General features: G+C 38.8%; 1 protein-coding gene across 2 annotated transcripts; it reads left to right on the top strand.

Moving 5' to 3' along the window:
- Positions 1 to 65: 65 nt before the first annotated feature.
- On the top strand, positions 66 to 19,716 carry LOC124259921 (coiled-coil domain-containing protein 42 homolog). Of its 2 annotated transcripts, none has more exons than XM_046694146.1 (9): positions 66 to 233; positions 6,479 to 6,584; positions 8,186 to 8,290; positions 9,536 to 9,621; positions 10,490 to 10,661; positions 10,891 to 10,965; positions 12,080 to 12,237; positions 13,109 to 13,193; positions 19,048 to 19,716. In XM_046694146.1, the coding sequence occupies exons 1-9, from the start codon at positions 178 to 180 to the stop codon at positions 19,297 to 19,299; spliced, it is 1,095 nt and encodes a 364-aa protein (XP_046550102.1). In that variant the 5' UTR covers positions 66 to 177; the 3' UTR covers positions 19,300 to 19,716. The 2 variants fall into 2 exon arrangements, with proteins under 2 accessions (XP_046550102.1, XP_046550103.1); XM_046694147.1 differs by having other exon boundaries at positions 18,336 to 19,160.
- Positions 19,717 to 20,481: the final 765 nt, after the last annotated feature.

Raw genomic sequence — 20,481 nt, 5'->3', positions numbered from 1 at the left:
TAATAGTCCCTAGTTTGACATTATTATTAGAACTATGCTTCGAGATTATCACTTAGCAACTTCGCCATATTGTTGACTAATGGCTGCTGTACTCTGAGTTGAGTGTTGCTGCTGAGGAATTGGGCTATATATGTTTTACTTTTAGCACTTAAAGAAGGATTACCAGGAAAAACCAAGATGACTGTCAGCTTGGAAGAATACTTTCGGACGACATTTGAGGACAAGCTCCTCGTGTAAGTTTTTCAGATGACATAAAAAGGATGAAACGTTGTTTATATCGGAGTGCAGAAGCAGATAACACACATCACTTGAACATGTAGCTCTTTTCAGATGTGGCATTTTATAATAGGACACAATGAATGTTACGCATGTGTCACCATGCTGATATAGCCCCAAAGTAATACTGATTATGGGTAACTTCTCTCTTTCCAAACTGCGTAAATATCACAATACAATTTGTATTGTGGCCTACCTTGAGAGTGCAGTACCACAAACAATATTCTATGACATTATTTGTGATATTTTATTACCAGATACACTAGCAAAACAATACCCTGTGATGTCAGCTGGCACTGAGTGTGCATAAGCTTCTCTTGGTGATCGATTATAGCTAGATGTCATGTCATAGAATAATACATAACTTTGCAGTAAGTTTAGCAGTATGGACATAGCTAAGCCAGTGTGCTGTTGAGTGCTAAAAATAGCACTGCATCTCAGTCTCTGTGATAAACATTCAGTCTTTTGATTTGGGGTTAATAAACAATGAGGTTTGCATTCAAATATTGAAAAGTATTTCAGTGAGATTATTTAAAATTTTGAACATATTTAACCACTTGGAAAATATTTGTCATAGTTTAATCTTGACCATGTTTTCACAAGACAAGTGTTGATATTGTAAAACATTCTCTAGTTGGACTATCAACATGTGCAACGGTTATGGCCCGGGAAAGCTAAACCTGAACAAAAACTCCTCAAAACATAATATGTAACTTTCATGGGACTGGTCACGCTGCAGTGAACACTGGATTTAGCTCTTCCGGCACTCAGAATACACAAGAAAAACAAAGAAATTTGTGTACCGTAGTGACAGTAAAAATTAAAAGCATTTAACAAATGTATACCAATAAATAAGTTGTTAAGCAACAGATTCTCAGTGTTCATTTCTTTAATTATTGGGGGATCACAATGATTGTCTTTTTGATTGATTGACTGCCTGCCTGTGGATTACTGCAGCTGAATGAGATCAGCAACATGACCCATGTTGTCCACAACTTCTCTTACACCGAAACTTGTATTGATCATAGAATACATGCTGGCCACCTCTCACTGACTTAATAAACGTAACTCTCACCTGTGCGTTCACCATTTTGATAATGATAATCACCGAGCACCCTTATATAGCATCTTTAAACTCATAGATTTATATTTTACATAAGCTTATTTTCTTTTATCTATTCTAATATAATTTCCTTAATTTTACATTTTTTGTAGCTTCATTTCTTTTACCTGTTGTAATATAATTATAGCGTCATGCACTTCTCTTGGTGTTTATACAATTCTAAGAAACAAGTGAACAGGATTCACTAATCTAAGGTATAATGGTAATGTATGTAATATATGGTTAAGAAACAACACTGACTACTCACTACTCACTACTCTGCACGCTAATCTAGAGTACGGTAATCCAATGTTTTCTTAGCAATTACTCATTTTTAGCTTTCATGGGACTTCCTGCCACAACCTGACTTTTAGTTCTCCCAGGAATAGGGAAAATTGAAATTTATCTTTCCGGGCTGACACCTGTGCAACAGTCCACTCGATTTCCAATGTAGGATTGACGTGCCACAAAGGTGGAAACTGGACTTTTATGAAGGCTAATAGATACTTTCCTTCCGCATTATCCTGACACACCCTCGTAAACTGAAACACTTTCCAGAGTGAAGTTAACCCAAACACACTCCCTCACAATGCCATCTTTCATGAATCTACAGCCAATGATGGAGAGAACTCACTTTAGAAGTCACTTTCTGGTATTGAGAAAGCCAAGGGCAAGAGGTTTTCATTGTGTAAAGGGAAGAAGTCGTCCAAATTTCACAAACCAAAGGATAAGTCAAGAGAGCAATCCGGCAGAGGTTGAGCTGCCACAGATTTTCGTTTTCACCACAGAAGGTCAGGTTGAAGGACTTGAAGATTCCATTCCCAGTCATTCAAGTACAGCCATCAACTTTGGATGAAACACTTTGGCGAAAATTGCGAGATTCTATAAGACCCATATATATCAGAGATTTTCAGGAGGGGTTTCAATCCACTATCAAGGGAGGATCCGTGGCTTAACAGTAGATCCTCCAAAGACAGCATACTCAGAGATTCTTCAACCAAAGATATCAGAAGCTATGAACTCACTTCTAGTCAAAGAAAGGGTAGAAATCATTCAACCAGAAGACTTAACTCCAGGGTTGTATTCTCCAGTCTTCCTGAGTTCAAAAGTAGGTTTCAAGTGAAAACGTTTGGCTGATTTACAATATGATGGAATTCAACAAGAACTATCGTCAAACATCCGGAGAAGTTCAAGATGCTCCATCTTCCATTGTTGAGACATCAGATAAGACCAAACAATAATCTTGCTAGCATCAATTTTCAAGATATGTATCCAAAAATCCAGGTTTTAATACTGGCACGCTTCACTCTATCTGAGATTAAGATGAGATTTCATAGCAAGGAATCAGCTTCCAGTACAACCTGATAGATTGTTTCACACCCCAGCTCTGACATCGATAATACTAGGATCAGAAAATACAGAAGATTTATCACTTTGTCCAGTCAGAGCTCTTCGCAGAGCCTATAAGCCTACAAGGTTGATAGATCCACCTATGGCATCAAATCCACAGAGTTAAAGCCATATCATCTATCTAATCCAACATGGAAGGATGTTTCTGGAAGTCTTTGCCTACCATTATCTTAGAGATTTCACTACTGAAGATGTTGCTGGTATTCATAAATTTGTTACACAACAATTGATAGTTCCCTAAAGGAAACAAATCTTGATGTTATCACTATTCTTGGGGAACATAACACAGAATGTTTCCGCTATATCTCAGGTCAAGGGAGAGGAATGCAAATAGTATGAGTCAGGATAAAAGCATAAAATAATATTTCTTTCTCTAAAATACAGTCAGACCTCGTATATCCGAACTTCAGATATCCGAATACCTCGGTTTCCGAACATTCTTCACAAAAAACAAAATTTTCTAGTTACAATTTACCTCGTATATCCGAATGTTCGGTTTCCGTATCCGAACGGTCAATTTTGGTAACGAAACAGCAAAATATGTACAAATTTGTACCAAGGCTGTCATCGGCAAGATGTCTGATGTTTACCACTCCTCAACAGTGCTCACTGCATTGACCTTTGATCAATCCTATATCAAGCAGTAAAAGATGTTCCTGATGTCATTTCTGAAATGGATGTTAGACCGTGTCAATACGATCCGATTTTACATCTTGCAAGACAATCTTCCACTGAAGATGAAGAACAAGAATCAAGCGAAACGGAGGCACCGCTTTGAGGTCAAAATAAATTTAAAAATAGACCATATGATTTAACAAGATTACTATTTGTCCGCAAAATGTCATACAGTTCCAGCCAGCAAACTCACCCCTATAAATATATGACCAGTCAATAAGAATTATTTTAAAAAAAATGTCATTACAGTTCATTTTGTGTCAAATAGGTGTCTGTAGGGTGTCTGGGATTTAAAAACAAAATAATTATGCTTCAGACGAGGGAAAATAAAAATTATCTGCTTCAAAAATTACACTGGAATTATTTTGTTGAAAAAAATTAGGATCCTAGTTCTAATTAATAACGTATCAAGTCTCGATACAAGATCCCAGCCTGGTCGAACAGAGATAATATTCGCGACGCAGGTAAGTTATTCCCCGAAAACTGGTGAATTATAAAATACTAGTCAGGACAACGTATGTTTCCCCATTGTTTGGTTATGGAAATAGTTATGGTACTCGGTCATAGCCTTAGAATGACATCCTGTCAGCCAATGAGAATACAGAACAACTTTCACGGCACACACTACTGACAAATAGCGAGTCTGATGCCGACGTGCGTAATTGGACAAAATGGAACACAATGAAAGCAACAAGTACTTCATGGTTTGCCGTTTATTTGGCAATGTTTCGAGTTGACTGCATCATTTAGGGCTCCAAACCGAAAAGAACGTTATAGCGAAACATTTTCAAGCTCATGTGAAATATCTTACTGATTTTCATAATATATATCGCATGTGTACCAGTCGAATTGCCCCAGCTACAAAATGCCCCAGCAAATTTGGTCATTCATTCTAATTTGGTCAAATTTATTTATAATGATTGACTATATGCCGTAAATGCATAGTTTTTGTCAATTTATTATGATATTATGTTCTTCATATAAAACTTATTAGGAAGTAATATTTCTGATAAATGTTTCATTAGTAAACTCAAACTATGTATATTCTTTTATATGAAGAACATAATATCAAAGTTGACAAAACTATGCATTTATGGCCTATATTTATTCATTTTAAATAAAATGGGGCATTTTGACTACCCCACTTGGGCAATTTGACCAAATTTGCTGGGTCATTTTTGTAGCGGGGGCAATTCGACTGGCAATCGGACTTGATTTAATTTATGTTAAAAATACTACTGACAGTAAGTTGTTACAGGGAATGATGGAGTATAATTAATGAATCTCGTGGATACTTTTTCCTTCTTCAGCCTAGCTTAAGGATTTCCATACCCCATGCGTGCATGTCTCTTTCATATGCGTCCGATTCGGAATGATCGGCACATTTCTCCTGTCGAAATTAGTCATTTCACTTGGAAAACAGAAGAAGTGGTGGTTCTTTCCCATGTTCGATGATGCCGTGCATCCCCAGGGAACGCAATACACAATCGTACCATTTAAAAAAACGACAGAAACAACACGATTTGTACTACTGTAGCGATTGGTCTTTGGCAATATGGCGGACTCCAGGCACATTTGACGTCACCCATCAAATTATTGCAATTCTCTCGTATTCTCCTTTACAGGTCACATGCAACGTAAAACACAACTTTGCAGATTCTGATACCTTTCGGTATGGCCTTACCGAAACAAATCATCAAAATGCAAATTCAACTTATAAAGTTGAAAAATAACGCGATGAAAAAAAAATGTGCGAAATCGGAGTTCAAACGAATCACTAAATATTCCCCCAACGCTTGGGGGGAAAAGTGGTTTCAACAGCTGGGCTGCGCTCATAGCACATGCGCAGTGAAATAGTTTCACGCAGCTTGGAAGCGGGTTGTCCGGTGAATACTCAGTGAAGGCTTTGGTATGAGCTATTTTTCTAATGTTTTGTTGATATTTCACAGGCGCGGGCTTTTTATATGTTATGACAGTAGATTACCGATATTTAACTGTATATATAATTTCATTTGTCTATTTCACCACACGTTCTTCTTACCGATTTACTTTCTCAGTTCGATACTTGAAAGCAATGTCATTATTTAGCGTTGACAGAATTTCTAACTGTGATATAGATATGTCTGTTTTATTGACACCTATGTGTCTGCCTGCCTGTCTGCTAATGACAATATTCAATACACAACTTCGATCACTGACCACATGCAATTTGAACTTAACACCAATCAGGCTATACACCATAAACAAAAAACGCATTGATTTATGGCCCGAGTTCTGTCTCTGTCACATTATGTAATTACACAGACAGGCAGGTGTGATACCTTGAACACATGACATGTTATGATGTCTGTTGATTGCAAAATGTTATACACAAAAAATGAGCATGTATTTACAAAACCCAACATCTCTATATATACACACACAATGAGCTGTGAGGGCATCTGCAAATGAACCAGCCGTTACACTTGAGTGCACACCCACCCACTCTGACTGGGTTCGGTATCCCGGCTGTTTCGTTTCTAGGGAAGTAAACCCAAGTGAAAACTATGGCACTTTTGATTTGCGATTGTACGCTTATGATTTTGTTTATATGTTTTTTCATAATAATGTGTCATGAATAAGTGATAATTGTGTTTTAATTATGTTTGATTTTTTGGTTGCATGTGACCTTTAAATTATAGCCATGAAAGTCCAGTTTGCCCTGTCAGTTGTCACAGGGAACAGCCTGTCAGGCCTAGAATAGCAGTAATTTTAGGTAAATAGTAGAAGGTACCACAATGACAATCCACCAGTGTATCATTACAGTTTCGTATATCATTATTACAAGGATCTATACATGTTATAATGTTAGAAACATATAAGTAAAAGTACATAAACATGAAAGTATTGAAGCATTTCCGAAGACATTCTGATGACAGTTTCAAGTCTGTGAAGTATGTAACATACCTTTGAGAAACCTGTTTTGCATGCTTAAGGTGTCAAGTAGTTGTGAATGTTTTATGTCTGTGTATACAGAAAGATGCCGGAACGGGAGGATGACCACCTGACTCCTGCTACACGGCTCCTGGAGAAACGCAGGGAGATGGCGGAGGTGGAGCAGGCTCTGGCAGCTCAAAAGGAGGTCAGTCGGGGAGAAGAGCATATTTTATTGACTTTAATACACATGGAGTGAGTGAGTGAGTGAGTATGGTTTTACGCCTCATTTACCAATATTCCAACAATATCAAGGCCAGGGACACCAGAAATGGGCTTTACACATTGTACCCATGTGGGGAATCGAACCTGGGTCTTCAGTGAGACGAGTGGACGCTTTAACAACTAGGCTACCCCACCTCCCCTTATACACATGGAAAAAGGTATCGCAACACATGATTTTTAACTCCAATATAGCCATTTATATTCATATCATAATTATGTTTGTATGAATATTTTGACCCTTCAGACATTTTAGATATGCACATGCTATGATCAAAGGTGAGTATCACATGGAATACATGTACCCGTCATTAAGCAAATATCAAGTTTCTGTAAACTGTTCTTTCACCTCGATAACTGATTTTGTTGTTGATAGACAAATAAGGCCTCCTCTACTGATAACTGAGCTAGGTGACCCATAAGAAGTCAGTTTTTATCCCCACAGCATAAGGCAGCATGACAGCTTGGTGTCAAGCTCAACGTCACTGGAATTTGAGGTCATGAAGGGTCTGTCCAAAGGTCGGAAGAAAGTTGGTTTCTTTTGTTTATCACTGATGACCAAGTTCATGTTTGGTGCTGCAGAAATACTGCATATGCACAGTTTATATGGAATATCTTGGAGCAGGGACCGTTTGGCCTTGTTTCATTGATGGTGTGAGGGGGCCTCTCACATGACCGTATGCTAGACCTTGTGACGATCACACAAAATCTGAATGGACAACAGTACATAAGAGCATGATCACTGACATCCTGGACATGGTTGTAATACCGCATTTTGTTGACCAGCCTTCATGGACAACAATGGTAGGCCACATCGTGCACATAACGTTTGCGATTTCTTACGTCAAAAGGCATTAGCAACTCTACCTTGGCCCACCGGAAGTCCACACCTCAATCCCATAGAGCATGTTTGGGACATGGGTCACAGAATATGCCAAAGAGATCATCCAGTATATAATCTTGACGTATTGGAACAAGCCGTCCAACAAGAATGGAACGCAATACCTCAATGTCTGATACAGTCAGTGAGGAGTAGGGTCAGGGATGTTATTCCAGTTGCTGGAGGCTACACCAGATATTGACAATGTGTTAGTAACTGATACTTATGTGATTTCTTGAGGATTGTTTGCCCAAATCATGAAAATGACTGCACTTGTTAATGTCATACAATCATAGTTATAAGCACTACCAAATCACTCCATTTATTGCATTTAGATTTCCCATTTAATTATTCCTTGAGGGTCAATTTATCCGGATAGTACGTTAAATTGAGGTTTGAATAAGTTCCTTTGATATGGGTAATTGTAACATATATATACAAAATATTGGGTGTTGCAATACTTTTCCACGGGCGTAGTTCAAAAGAATTTCAGTCAGGGGAAAAGGTTTAATCTTTTGTCTGGGGCAGTAAAATTCTTGTAATTAATCATATATTTCATTTTTTAATTGCTGACCTGCTTAATGAACCTTTCTTGTTAACAGAGCAGCATTTTCACACAATACCATGTACGGTACCTTTTTTTTCAGGAGTTTCAAATGAAGATGGAGAGTTTACAACAGAGACGGGAGGAGTTAGAGAAAAAGGAGTACCAATTAAAAGAGTCTTTGTTGAAATTTGACAAATTTCTGAAGGTCAGTATCGATAATATTTTTTGCAAAAGGTTGAATGCTTGTGGTATTATACATTGGAGCAATTAGGTACTACCAAAAACACTATTTTTACATTTATTACAACTAACTAATATGACGGAAAAGATTGAAAACCAGTACTATTGTAAATGGGGAAAGTATTAATGATTATTGATGTGAAAATAGTGTCATCTATAAGTATATCTTCCATAAACTTTGGTGATGAAAGAAAGTTTTAATTTTCACTCATAATACACAAAGATACCTCTTCATTTATGGGCTGCTTGTAAATGTGTAATGGTCAGAACACTGTTTGTGTTAGTAAACAATGCATACATGTGTCACCACTGTCCAGTGACGTGAAATACCTGGGCTCAAGGTTACTTCCCTCATGTGTAGTGATAATCTGGTCTGTATGATCTATATCAATAGCCAGATCTAATTACCACAAACAAAATTTGGATGCAGCTTTTTTATACATGATGCACATGTATTGGTTTAACAAAATCAAGGGAGGTTATGTCATGTGTGTTTCAGTGTCTGTGTCTCCTCAGAAACTGATTTACCAATGATGCTGGGACTTCATATGTTCGTTCCCACAAACAGTGAAATCCCAATGTGTTCAAGAAGTTCAAATCTGACTTTCATTTTGGTCCCCACAATACATGCGTAGATGGTCACCCAGTGGGGCTCCACATTTATGTTCCACAAGCAGCTTTGTAAATGTATTCTCCTCAGAAATATCCAGACTGAGGGAACTGAAAGCCAGATTGTATATTTCACCTTATGATGCAGTCATATTTTGTTGAAATCTTTAGATATTATGGTTAGGTTTTAGCCTTCAGACTTTATGCAGAAGACAACAACTTTTTTCTTTGTCAACATTATAAACTCAGGGGTGGAAATAACCCATTGCCCGACGCCCCAGTCAAGTGTTTTTTTTCTGTCAGGCAAGCAAATTTGTATATCACACTGTACCGGTGTCCAGTTGACTTTCCAATGTTAATAATGTTGTTAATTTAAAAAATCAACAAGAAAATCAGCCAGTATAGTGGAAAAATGATCAGGGCAAGTGTTTTTACATGTGCCACTGTACTGGAGTACACTAGCAATTTTAAAGTTATTTCCACCCCTGAAACTGTTAACTACATATCCAGTTTGCAGTGTGACTATGGTGTGTGTGTTTGAGAAAAGTTACTGTCTATCTACACTCACAGTGTGATCATCCTCAACTTCATGTCCAAACAGGAAAACGATTCAAAACGAGCTCGTGCTGTAAAAAAGGCAAATGATGAAAGGGACATGAAGAAACAGAAAGATAAAGAAATAGAGCGGTGAGACTCACTATTTGTTTCTTATGACAATGTCATGGGATGTGATTTTTTTAGGTGTTTGAAAAACTGCAGCAGGGTTACAGTAGTTACAGGTTTCTAGGGACAAGAATCGAAAAGTTGAAAGACAGTTGCAAATGTAGTGTTTTATCAAGTTTCTAGTCACTATAATATATGATTTCGAACTTTTATTAGACATAGTTTCAGCTCAAGAGTATTCAACATATGTACTCAAACTTTAGCACAATAGTAGGACTGATATTTGTTTATAACATTAAGATGTGCATTTTAAAATTGTTAGAATTCTTAAAATCAGCTTTCATATGTAGCAACTCAGTGGGTCTTGTAACTGATTTGTTTGTGGCAGTAAACTGAACCCACACGATACAAGCCCTCAGCCATTTGCATGATGTAAAACTTTATAACAATTTATACTCTTAAATAACACAGAAGGAGCTGATTGGGTTCAATTTATTGATACATTGAAAGTACAGACATTTTGATGATAGCTTTAACAAATGCTGAGACAAATTATTCAAATTGATAGGATTTTTTCCACTATTGATATTGTTGTTAAACTTCCATTTTCACGCATCAGAAATGTTGGAATGTGGTGACTTCGATGTAACCATGGCATTGTTCTTAAAAATGACTGAAACATTATAGATCTTCAGAATAGCCACACCTTCTGGCAGAGGGATGGGGTTTTGGTCCTGTGTCAAGTGATCAAAGAGAGAGGGAATTTATAACGGGCTGTAACAGAAAATGTATATTCATATAATAAGTGTTCTAATCTATATGATATAAACTTTCTGTAATATTGCTCCGACAGAAGGAGTGAAATTGCAGTACAATGTGTGTGTCTGTGCAGGTTAAAGGAAGACACATCGGTGGTGGCCACAGACAAGAACAAGCTGCAACGGAAGCTAGAGAGGTACACCATCTACCACAAGTTCATGGAGAAGGTGCTGGAAGCAGGAGAGGAGTTCCATGAGATGCGGGACATCATTGCACGGCATGACACACTCACTGCCACACATGAGGTAACTCTTTCATCACCAATTAATATACATTTTGGAGATAAACATACTGTGTTGGAAAATCAGAGGTATATAAAACCAATCACAATCCAGTATTTACTGAAGTCATGGTAGAATTGTGAGTACTCATAATTTTGTGTTAATGAAACTGTGAACTCATTTGATTGCAACTGAACTTGTTGAAGAAAATATGCTTCATGTAGCAGATACAACCATGAGTGTTTGTGTGTAGGACCTGCTGGAACGGGAACAGAAAAACCAGGAGGTGATAGAGAAGCAGAGGCAGACACTGCTCAAGTACATGGAGGTAGGACATTCTGTCAGACACTTCTCAGCTACATGGAGGTAGGTTGTTCTGTCAGACACTTATCAGCTACAAGGAGGTAGGAAATTCTGTCAGACACTTCTCAGCTACATGGAGGCAGGACATTCTGTCAGACACTTCTCAGCTACATGGAGGTAGGTTGTTCTGTCAGACACTTATCAGCTACAAGGAGGTAGGACATTCTGTCAGACACTTCTCAGCTACATGGAGGCAGGACATTCTGTCAGACACTTCTCAGCTACATGGAGGTAGGTTGTTCTGTCAGACACTTATCAGCTACAAGGAGGTAGGACATTCTGTCAGACACTTCTCAGCTACATGGAGGTAGGACATTCTGTCAGACACTGCTCAACTACATGGAGGTAGGATATTCTGTCAGACACTTCTCAGCTACATGGAGGTATGATATTTTGTCAGACACTGCTCAACTACATGGAGGTGGGACATTCTGTCAGACACTTCTCAGCTACATGGAGGTAGGATATTCTGTCAGACACTGCTCAACTACATGGAGGTAGGACATTCTGTCAGACACTTCTCAGCTACATGGAGGTAGGACATTCTGTCAGACACTGCTCAACTACATGGAGGTAGGATATTCTGTCAGACACTTCTCAGCTACATGGAGGTATGATATTTTGTCAGACACTGCTCAACTACATGGAGGTAGGACATTCTGTCAGACACTTCTCAGCTACATGGAGGTAGGATATTCTGTCAGACACTGCTCAACTACATGGAGGTAGGATATTCTGTCAGACACTTCTCAGCTACATGGAGGTATGGTATTTTGTCAAACACCTGTCCTTCAGATGTATGTCAATTACGTAAATACTGCAACAAGGTCCAGTATTGAATGTCACACTTCTCATGACACGTTCCATTTACACAGTTAGTCTAATTGTGATTACTGGATAACAACTGAGCTTAAAATCATCTGCTTTCCCATTGAATAACCAGAAATATGCAGGTAGTCATCCTGTAGTATCTGAATCGGGCTATCCAGCTTCCACTAGTTCCAGCTAGTGCACAGGTAACTGGGCAGGACCGTTGTTACCTGCAGTCTGGCCATTACCATTGTGACTGATTGTTGCAGGAGAAGGACAACGAGATCCTGGGCTACAATAACCAGCTGTCTGGACTCCAGACACGGCTGGATAAAGCACAGAGTGCTGCAGTCAAATGGGAGTCAAAGTGGACACACATCAAGAACACTGCTGCCACCAAGACACTACTACTTGGCAGAATTAAGATGTAAGTGTAGACTAGAATCTCTGTTGCCTTCATATTCTCACTGAGTTTGTCTCACCTTATACAACTTAGGATGTCTGCTCGTCTGAATTAAGAACTTTATGGATATCATTGCACAGTGATTTCAAAATTAGATTGCAAAGATTAACCAAGAAACCTATTCCTACATAACTTCATTGTGAAACTGACAGTGTTATAATTATTACAACTTATTATATTTCATGAGTGTGATGTTTAGATACAGATTCTTGTACCATTGTCAAACAGGACAACAGTACAAGAGTCTGTATCAAAACGTTGTATCATGAAATCAAACAAGTTGTTATGCATACAGTTTGTGTATCTTGTACTTCCCAACTTCTAAAATGCTACTCAAAGAAGTTCCACAGTGTTATGTCAGTCAAGAATACTCAGATTTCGGTTACTGTTGAATGTCCTGTAACACAGGTCTCTGCTCTCAGCATAATGGTGTTGGTAGCTGGCAAGATTTTGATGTTTTTGGTTAGGTATTCAATCTGTAATTGACAATAAGATATGGACCAAGTCAGGTCTTAAAAGACCTTGAGCGGCCCCAGGGGCGCTGCTATGTAGGTACAGCCAGTCTTCTAGAAACTGTTCCATCCTGAAACTGCTCAAACGATAAAGTCTGCCATGTTGTCAACAACAACCAAGGGAGGTTGCTTTAAATGAGCCTTTCTGTTACAATCTTGTCATGGCAGCATTCAACATTTTGTTTCCGTCATTTGTTGCCACTGACAATTACTTACAATCACTACCGCCACAGAACCATAGTAATACTTTAATTCTTTCTGACTGTATTACTCTGTCTTCATGGTACATTGTTCTGATGATATGTCCATTGCTATGTTGTCAGGGCAACACACAACTTGTACCAGCTAGTAAAGAGACACCAGAAGCAGTCTGCCCAGGTTGAGGACACTGCGGAGCAGTTATCCCAGGTAACACACTACAGCTGGCCAGTCACATGGAAAGCTTCCTCTACACGTCTTGTCTTTATTCTCACTTTCATTTATCACAACTTTCTGTCAAACATCAAGCCTTGTACATGCATTTTGTTCCAAGAAAAATGAATGTTAGCAAAGCCATTAGTCTGAAGATCAGGATAAGAGAGACAGGATTTCAAGCCAGTTCAGAAAATGACTGTATATTAAGAGTTATTTGTTTGAGCCCCTTGGTTGTGTCATAAGCTGTTCTATTTGTCTACACTGCCTTGTGGTGAGTGGTACAAAATGTTCAGAAGTGCTTTCTGGATGTAACTGGCCGACTGAAGGTACTACTAGTCCTATGGTACCAGAGACTATTGTGAACACACCACCAACAAGGAGACAAGCCAGAGAAAAGTTTTACTATTAAACATGACAATTTTTGGACAGACACATCCTTTTCATACAGTAAATGGAGACACATGCTGAAATCAATGTAGACACTGCTAGACAGTTGTACCATATATAACCCAGATGTGTTCTGAACACAGGGCTGTAGACACTGCTAGACAGTTGTACCATATATAACCCAGATGTGTTCTGAACACAGGGCTGTAGACACTGCTAGACAGTTGTATCATATATAACCCAGATGTGTTCTGAGTGGCTCCATGTGTTTGTTATCATTTAGGATATAAATTTTCATCTAAATATGAACATCATGTGTGTATACATGTTGTCATTCAAGTAAAATCAATGTATGATAAAGAAATAATGTTTTATTAATGGTACAGAAATAGGCTTTGTAATTCTTTATTCTAAAACTTGCAATTGTTTGAAATAACTCAGTTATTGTTTGTATAATAATATTGTACATTTCACTAATCACTCACATTTGTTTTCTATTTCAGTTAGTGAGTTGTTATTTCACTGACTTTGAGTTTATTTCAGATCACTAATCACTTATGTTTCTCTAACCTTCCTTTCAGTATATTTTCAAACATCACTAAACAACTTCTTCACATGTAACCATCTGTAGTGTTTTCTTGGCAAAAAATCTCATTACTCATTTCAACCATGTATGTACATTTGGGTTTTTTTCAAAATCAAAATGAGGACTGTCCTGATATGTATCCTGATAGGAATGTTAAGGCCTCAATACAGTTGCCAAGAAAACCCTCAGGCTCCAGCCACTTGCCCTTCACATAGACTCTCCTCCATCACCTATCACCCAAACTCTCTGTCCACTCTACTAACAGCACTCTGAGGACATATAACAGTCACAGCAACTAACTAGTTCACACAGTTACTACTATAGCACTACCACGTTACCTTTTAAACACTTGCTCAGTCATTTTGAAATTCAAATCCAAATTTTTAACAGGAATGTTTTACTAATTTACTTGATATAGTAAATATATGAGTCATTTTATATTTAATTGGCACTTGGCACATGCCAGTAGTATGACAAACATGTTTAGCAACAAAGTCACTGTGGTCAGTCGACACGTGTTGGTTATAACCTGCACAAGACCTGCAGGAGCTTCATACTGATCTTCTGACCACTGGTCATCTCACCTGTGATTCCTCATGTCATGCTGACATCCACATATTCTGATATCAGCATATTCTCATGTGAGTGGTTAAAAAGTGTTTGTAAACTCTTTCATGTGCATGAACCCATGTTCAAGTCATATTCATATCAATCAGTTCTGCTGTAAGTCTTTGTCGACCTGTAGTTGGTCACTGTGTCCTGTCATGCTGATATAAGTCTGTGCTGCTGTGAGTGGCTCTACAGTGTTTAGTCTTTGTCCACCTGTAGTTGGCCACTGTGTCCTGTCATGCTGATATCAGCCTGTGCTGCTGTGAGTGGCTCTACAGTGTTTAGTCTTTGTCCACCTGTAGTTGGCTGTGTCCTGTGTGATATCAGCTGTCATGCTGATATCAGCCTGTGCTGCTGTGCTGCTGTGAGTGGCTCTACAGTGTTTAGTCTTTGTCCACCTGTAGTTGGTCACTGTGTCCTGTCATGCTGATATCAGTCTGTGCTGCTGTGAGTGGCTCTACAGTGTTTAGTCTTTGTCCACCTGTAGTTGGCCACTGTGTCCTGTCATGCTGATATCAGCCTGTGCTGCTGTGAGTGGCTCTACAGTGTTTAGTCTTTGTCCACCTGTGGTTGGTCACTGTGTCCTGTCATGCTGATATCAGCCTGTGCTGCTGTGAGTGGCTCTACAGTGTTTAGTCTTTGTCCACCTGTAGTTGGCCACTGTGTCCTGTCATGCTGATATCAGTCTGTGCTGCTGTGAGTGGCTGTACAGTGTTTAGTCTTTGTCCACCTGTAGTTGGCCACTGTGTCCTGTCATGCTGATATCAGTCTGTGCTGCTGTGAGTGGCTCTAAAGTGTTTAGTCTTTGTCCACCTGTGGTTGGCCACTGTGTCCTGTCATACTGATATCATCCTGTGCTGCTGTGAGTGGCTCTACAGTGTTTAGTCTTTGTCCACCTGTAGTTGGTCACTGTGTCCTGTCATGCTGATATCAGTCTGTGCTGCTGTGAGTGGCTCTACAGTGTTTAGTCTTTCTCAACTTGTGGTTGGTCACTGTGTCCTGTCATGCTGATATCAGTCTGTGCTGCTGTGAGTGGCTCTACAGTGTTTAGTCTTTGTAGCTCCTCATCACTTCCGTGAAATATCTTTTTTATTAAACTCATGAAAGATTTAGGTTTAGATCTCTGTAACATGAAGCAGATAACAGTACCATGAAGTAGATCACTGTAACATGAAGTAGATCACTGTAACATGAAGTAGATCACTGCAACATGAAGTAGATCACTGTAACATGAAGTAGATCACTGTAACATGAAGTAGATCACAGCAACATGAAGTAGATCACTGCAACATGAAGTAGATCACTATACCATGAAGTAGATCACTGCAACATGAAGTAGATCACTGTAACATGAAGTAGATCACTATACCATGAAGTAGATCACTGTAACATGAAGTAGATCACTGCAACATGAAGTAGATCACTATACCATGAAGTAGATCACTGTAACATGAAGTAGATCACTATACCATGAAGTAGATCACTGTAACATGAAGTAGATCACTGTAACATGACGTAGATCACTGCAACATGAAGTAGATCACTGTAACATGAAGTAGATCACTATACCATGAAGTAGATCACTGTAACATGAAGTAGATCACTGTAACATGAAGTAGATCACTGTAACATGAAGTAGATCACTATACCATGAAGTAGATCACTGTAACATGAAGTAGATCACTGTAACATGAAGTAGATCACTGCAACATGAAGTAGATCACTGTAACATGAAGTAGATCACTGTAACATGAAGTAGATCACTGTAACATGAAGTAGATCACTGCGACATGAAGTAGATCACTGCAACATGAAGTAGATCACTGTAACATGAAGTAGATCACTGTAACATGAAGTAGATCACTGCAACATGAAGTAGATCACTATACCATGAAGTAGATCACTGTAACATGAAGTAGATCACTGTAACTTGAAGTAGATTACTGCAGCATGAAGTAAATCACTATACCATGAAGTAGATCACTGCAACATGAAGTAGATCACTGCAACATGAAGTAGATCACTGTAACATGAAGTAGATCACTGCGACATGAAGTAGATCACTGTAACATGAAGTAGATCACTGCAACATGAAGTAGATCACTGTAACATGAAGTAGATCACTGTAACATGAAGTAGATCACTGCAACATGAAGTAGATCACTATACCATGAAGTAGATTACTGCAGCATGAAGTAGATCACTATACCATGAAGTAGATCACTGCAACATGAAGTAGATCACTATACCATGAAGTAGATCACTGTAACATGAAGTAGATCACTGTAACATGAAGTAGATCACTGTAACATGAAGTAGATCACTGTAACATGAAGTAGATCACTGCGACATGAAGTAGATCACTGCAACATGAAGTAGATCATTGTAACATGACGTAGATCACTGTAACATTAAGTAGATCACATGAAGTGGATCACTGTAACATGAAGTAGACCACTGCAACATGAAGTAGACCACTGTAACATACGAAGTAGATCACTGTAACATGAAGTAGACCACTGCAACATGAAGTAGATCACTGTAACATGAAGTAGATCACTGAAACATGAAGTAGATCATTGTAACATGAAGTAGATCACTGTAACATGAAGTAGATCACTGTAACACGAAGTATATCACTGCAACATGAAGTAGATCACTGCAACACGAAGTAGATCACTCATAAGACAAAGTAGCGCCATGTCCACCAATGTAACATAATGACTGTTATGGTAACATGACTGACAACCCAGTCTAGCATCATATAGGGCCCATTAACCCTCATCTATGCATCACATTACTAAACACTATATGTCGGGCACGTGGTTGTCCTATCTAGGCTAGCTAGGAGGGAGACACAGATCTATGTGGCTGCTTGTGGCGGGGCCAACCTGTCCAGTCCATGCTCGTGTCAGGTACGTTTGTACGTGTGAGTTTGTACATAAACTGTTCCGCTGGTTACATGTTTATGTGTGTTGTGCCACTTGATGTGTATATACTGCGCCTTTGTGGACAGGCGATGACATTCAATTACTGTTATATATAATATATCTTGTGCAAAAATTATTTGGCATGTAAATATCATAGATATATTTCTTTTCTGTTACATGTAATGGCAAAGTAATTTTTGTCAAGGATTCCTTTAGGTATTTGTCATTATTTATTGATAGATCCTTTGTGAATTTTTTGGGGGTCAATGTAAAATAAGATTACAGAAGTTTGAAGTCAAAGATCAAAGTTTGAGAGTGCACTGTGGGGAGAGACAGGGTGCTGTCCTGTATTGTGCATTATCTGACATAATGTTAAACATTTGTAAGGGATAACAATAATATTTAAACCTGTCAGACATCATCATCATGCAGAACAAATATTTAGTATTTGCTCTGTCAACTTTTGTACACAAGTTCAGTTTTTGTGATCACTGCCTATTTATATGTTAGGTCTAATGAAATTCCTTAGAAGTAGTAACGCATTGATAAATGTCATGAGACCCTACATGAGATACTACAAATTCAGCTGTGAGAGTAAATGATTGTGTGTGTCATGTGTTGCAGATCCAGATGTTTTTGGAGGACCTCACAGACATTGTGCTGGAGCTGAAGAAAGGGGACACCACCCACACGTCCATCTTTGCACCATCATCTAGTTAACTGGTTGACCTGGACACAGCCTCTGTACAGACCTGGCCACTGCCACTCAGATGACAAACTACCCCATCATCAAGCATATAGCTAAACGTTCAAACATTCTCATGTCTTCCAGCATTACTTTCAAGAACATGATTAAATCTCTCAGAAATAACCCTCTGACTAAATAGAAAACAATCTATCCTTTAGAACTGGTTACTATTACCTGAATGACAAAATGTTGAGAAGGCTTTGACAGTGTTTGAAAGTTTGATTAATCTTTGTTTCCTTACTGAAGAAATATCAGCAGAATTATTTTTGTACCCAGGTACACCAGATCATGACTTATATCCTGCATGTAACAGGAGTCACATGGCTCTCGACTTCCGTCTCTCAATGCAACACATCTGCTGGTATGGAAACCCAGGTCCTTGCAATACTGATGTTCTGAACACAGAGACAATCAAACAACCCTGTTTTTGTTTCATTAATTACTCTGCAGGTCACCGTGTAGTGATGGCAGTCACATGACCCACACAGCCCTACAGTTCAGCATCTGTGATCACTGGGATTATGATCACCTGTTTAAGATGATTGTTCATTTCCCTGCCTTTATGTATGTGTCACCATATCTCCCCAGATCCAAGTGTTCCTTCAAGATCTGAACCAGATTACCGCCGAGATCCGCCCAGATGGACCTGTCTGGTGCGGCCCATCATCCCTCCGTCCTCCAGCTGAAGCACCTCCTTCTTGTAGTGTCCACCTCATTGTCAGCAAATATTATGTAAACAATCAACAGTTGGGAGCTGCATACTTTAATGTGGTACTGTTAAAAGAGGAAATTACTGTTGACATAAATGTACTAATTAAAAAGGTATTCAGGACAAACTGAAATAGATTTATTAATTTTCATTAATTTCTCATTGGGCATTTTACAGGTAAGGCATTCTTTAATGGAAACATGAGCATTTATTATTCGGAAGTAATTCTTATCTTTACTTTAGGATTATAATTGGGTTTTTCTTCCTGCTTATGAAGGGTTCTAACGGTACACATCAATGGGTCTCTTGTCAGTTTCACTTCTCACAATATTGCCTGTTCAACAACTGAGGCTGTTTAAGTATCATCTTTATATGTTTGCAATATTTCCATAATTTGCAATTATATGATGAAGTACATGCATGCCAGCTTCACCTGTCCAAGAACCATTGTTACACACAACTGACTGATGTTTTGTTTGTATATTTGAATTCAAGTTTTGTATGAATATGTATTAATATATTGTTGTACATAAACCATTTGAAGACTATAAGACTTTTCTAAACTTTTAGTGAAATGAGGTGTTACATAAAACAACATTAGTAACTTACATGTGATCAGAATAGGTGTGACAGGATCCTGCTGCAGTTGGTTTGAAACCCAGCTGCACCCTCATTATGATCCTTGGTTTCTACACACCATGCTGGTGATTGTGTCATTAACCACACCAGTGAATCTGTATAACCTGCATCAACATTTAACTGGCCGTTTTCAAGGCTGTAACTATGTGTCTGACAAACAGTGACTGAGAGAGCAGAAACTCTCAGGGTGTTATGAGGACACACACCTGGGAGAGCATCATCACTCAAGGTGTTGTATAAGAACACACACCTGGGAGAGCATTAAATCTCAGGGTGTTATATGAACACACACCTGGGAGAGCATTAACACTCAGGGTGTTATAAGGACACACAGCTGGGAGAACAACACTCAGGGTGTTATAAGGACACACAAGCTGGGAGAGCATCATCACTCAGGGTGTTATAAGGACACACACCTGGGAGAGCATCATCACTCAGGGTGTTATAAGGACACACACCTGGGAGAGCATCAACACTCAGGGTGTTGTATAAGGACACACAGCTGGGAGAGCATCAACACTCAGGGTGTTGTATAAGGGACACACACCTGGGAGAGCATCATCACTCAGGGTGTTATAAGGACACACAACTGGGAGAGCATCATCACTCTCAGGGTGTAATAAGGACACACACCTGGGAGAGCATCAACACTCAGGGTGTAATAAGGACACACA

This window comes from Haliotis rubra, unplaced genomic scaffold (assembly GCF_003918875.1).
Source record: "Haliotis rubra isolate DU_JTF1 unplaced genomic scaffold, ASM391887v1 Scf742, whole genome shotgun sequence".
Classification (NCBI taxonomy): domain Eukaryota; kingdom Metazoa; phylum Mollusca; class Gastropoda; order Lepetellida; family Haliotidae; genus Haliotis; species Haliotis rubra.
The sequence above is the reverse complement of the archived record's forward strand: the minus strand, read 5'-3'. Positions and strand labels throughout refer to the sequence as shown.

Coding starts and splice junctions, on each gene's coding strand:
- LOC124259921 (XM_046694146.1), top strand. CDS start 178: ATGACTGTCAGCTTGGAAGAATACTTTCGGACGACATTTGAGGACAAG. Junction 8,291..9,535: donor AATTTGACAAATTTCTGAAG/GTCAGTATCGAT, acceptor ATGTCCAAACAG/GAAAACGATTCAAAACGAGC. Junction 12,238..13,108: donor CTACTTGGCAGAATTAAGAT/GTAAGTGTAGAC, acceptor CTATGTTGTCAG/GGCAACACACAACTTGTACC.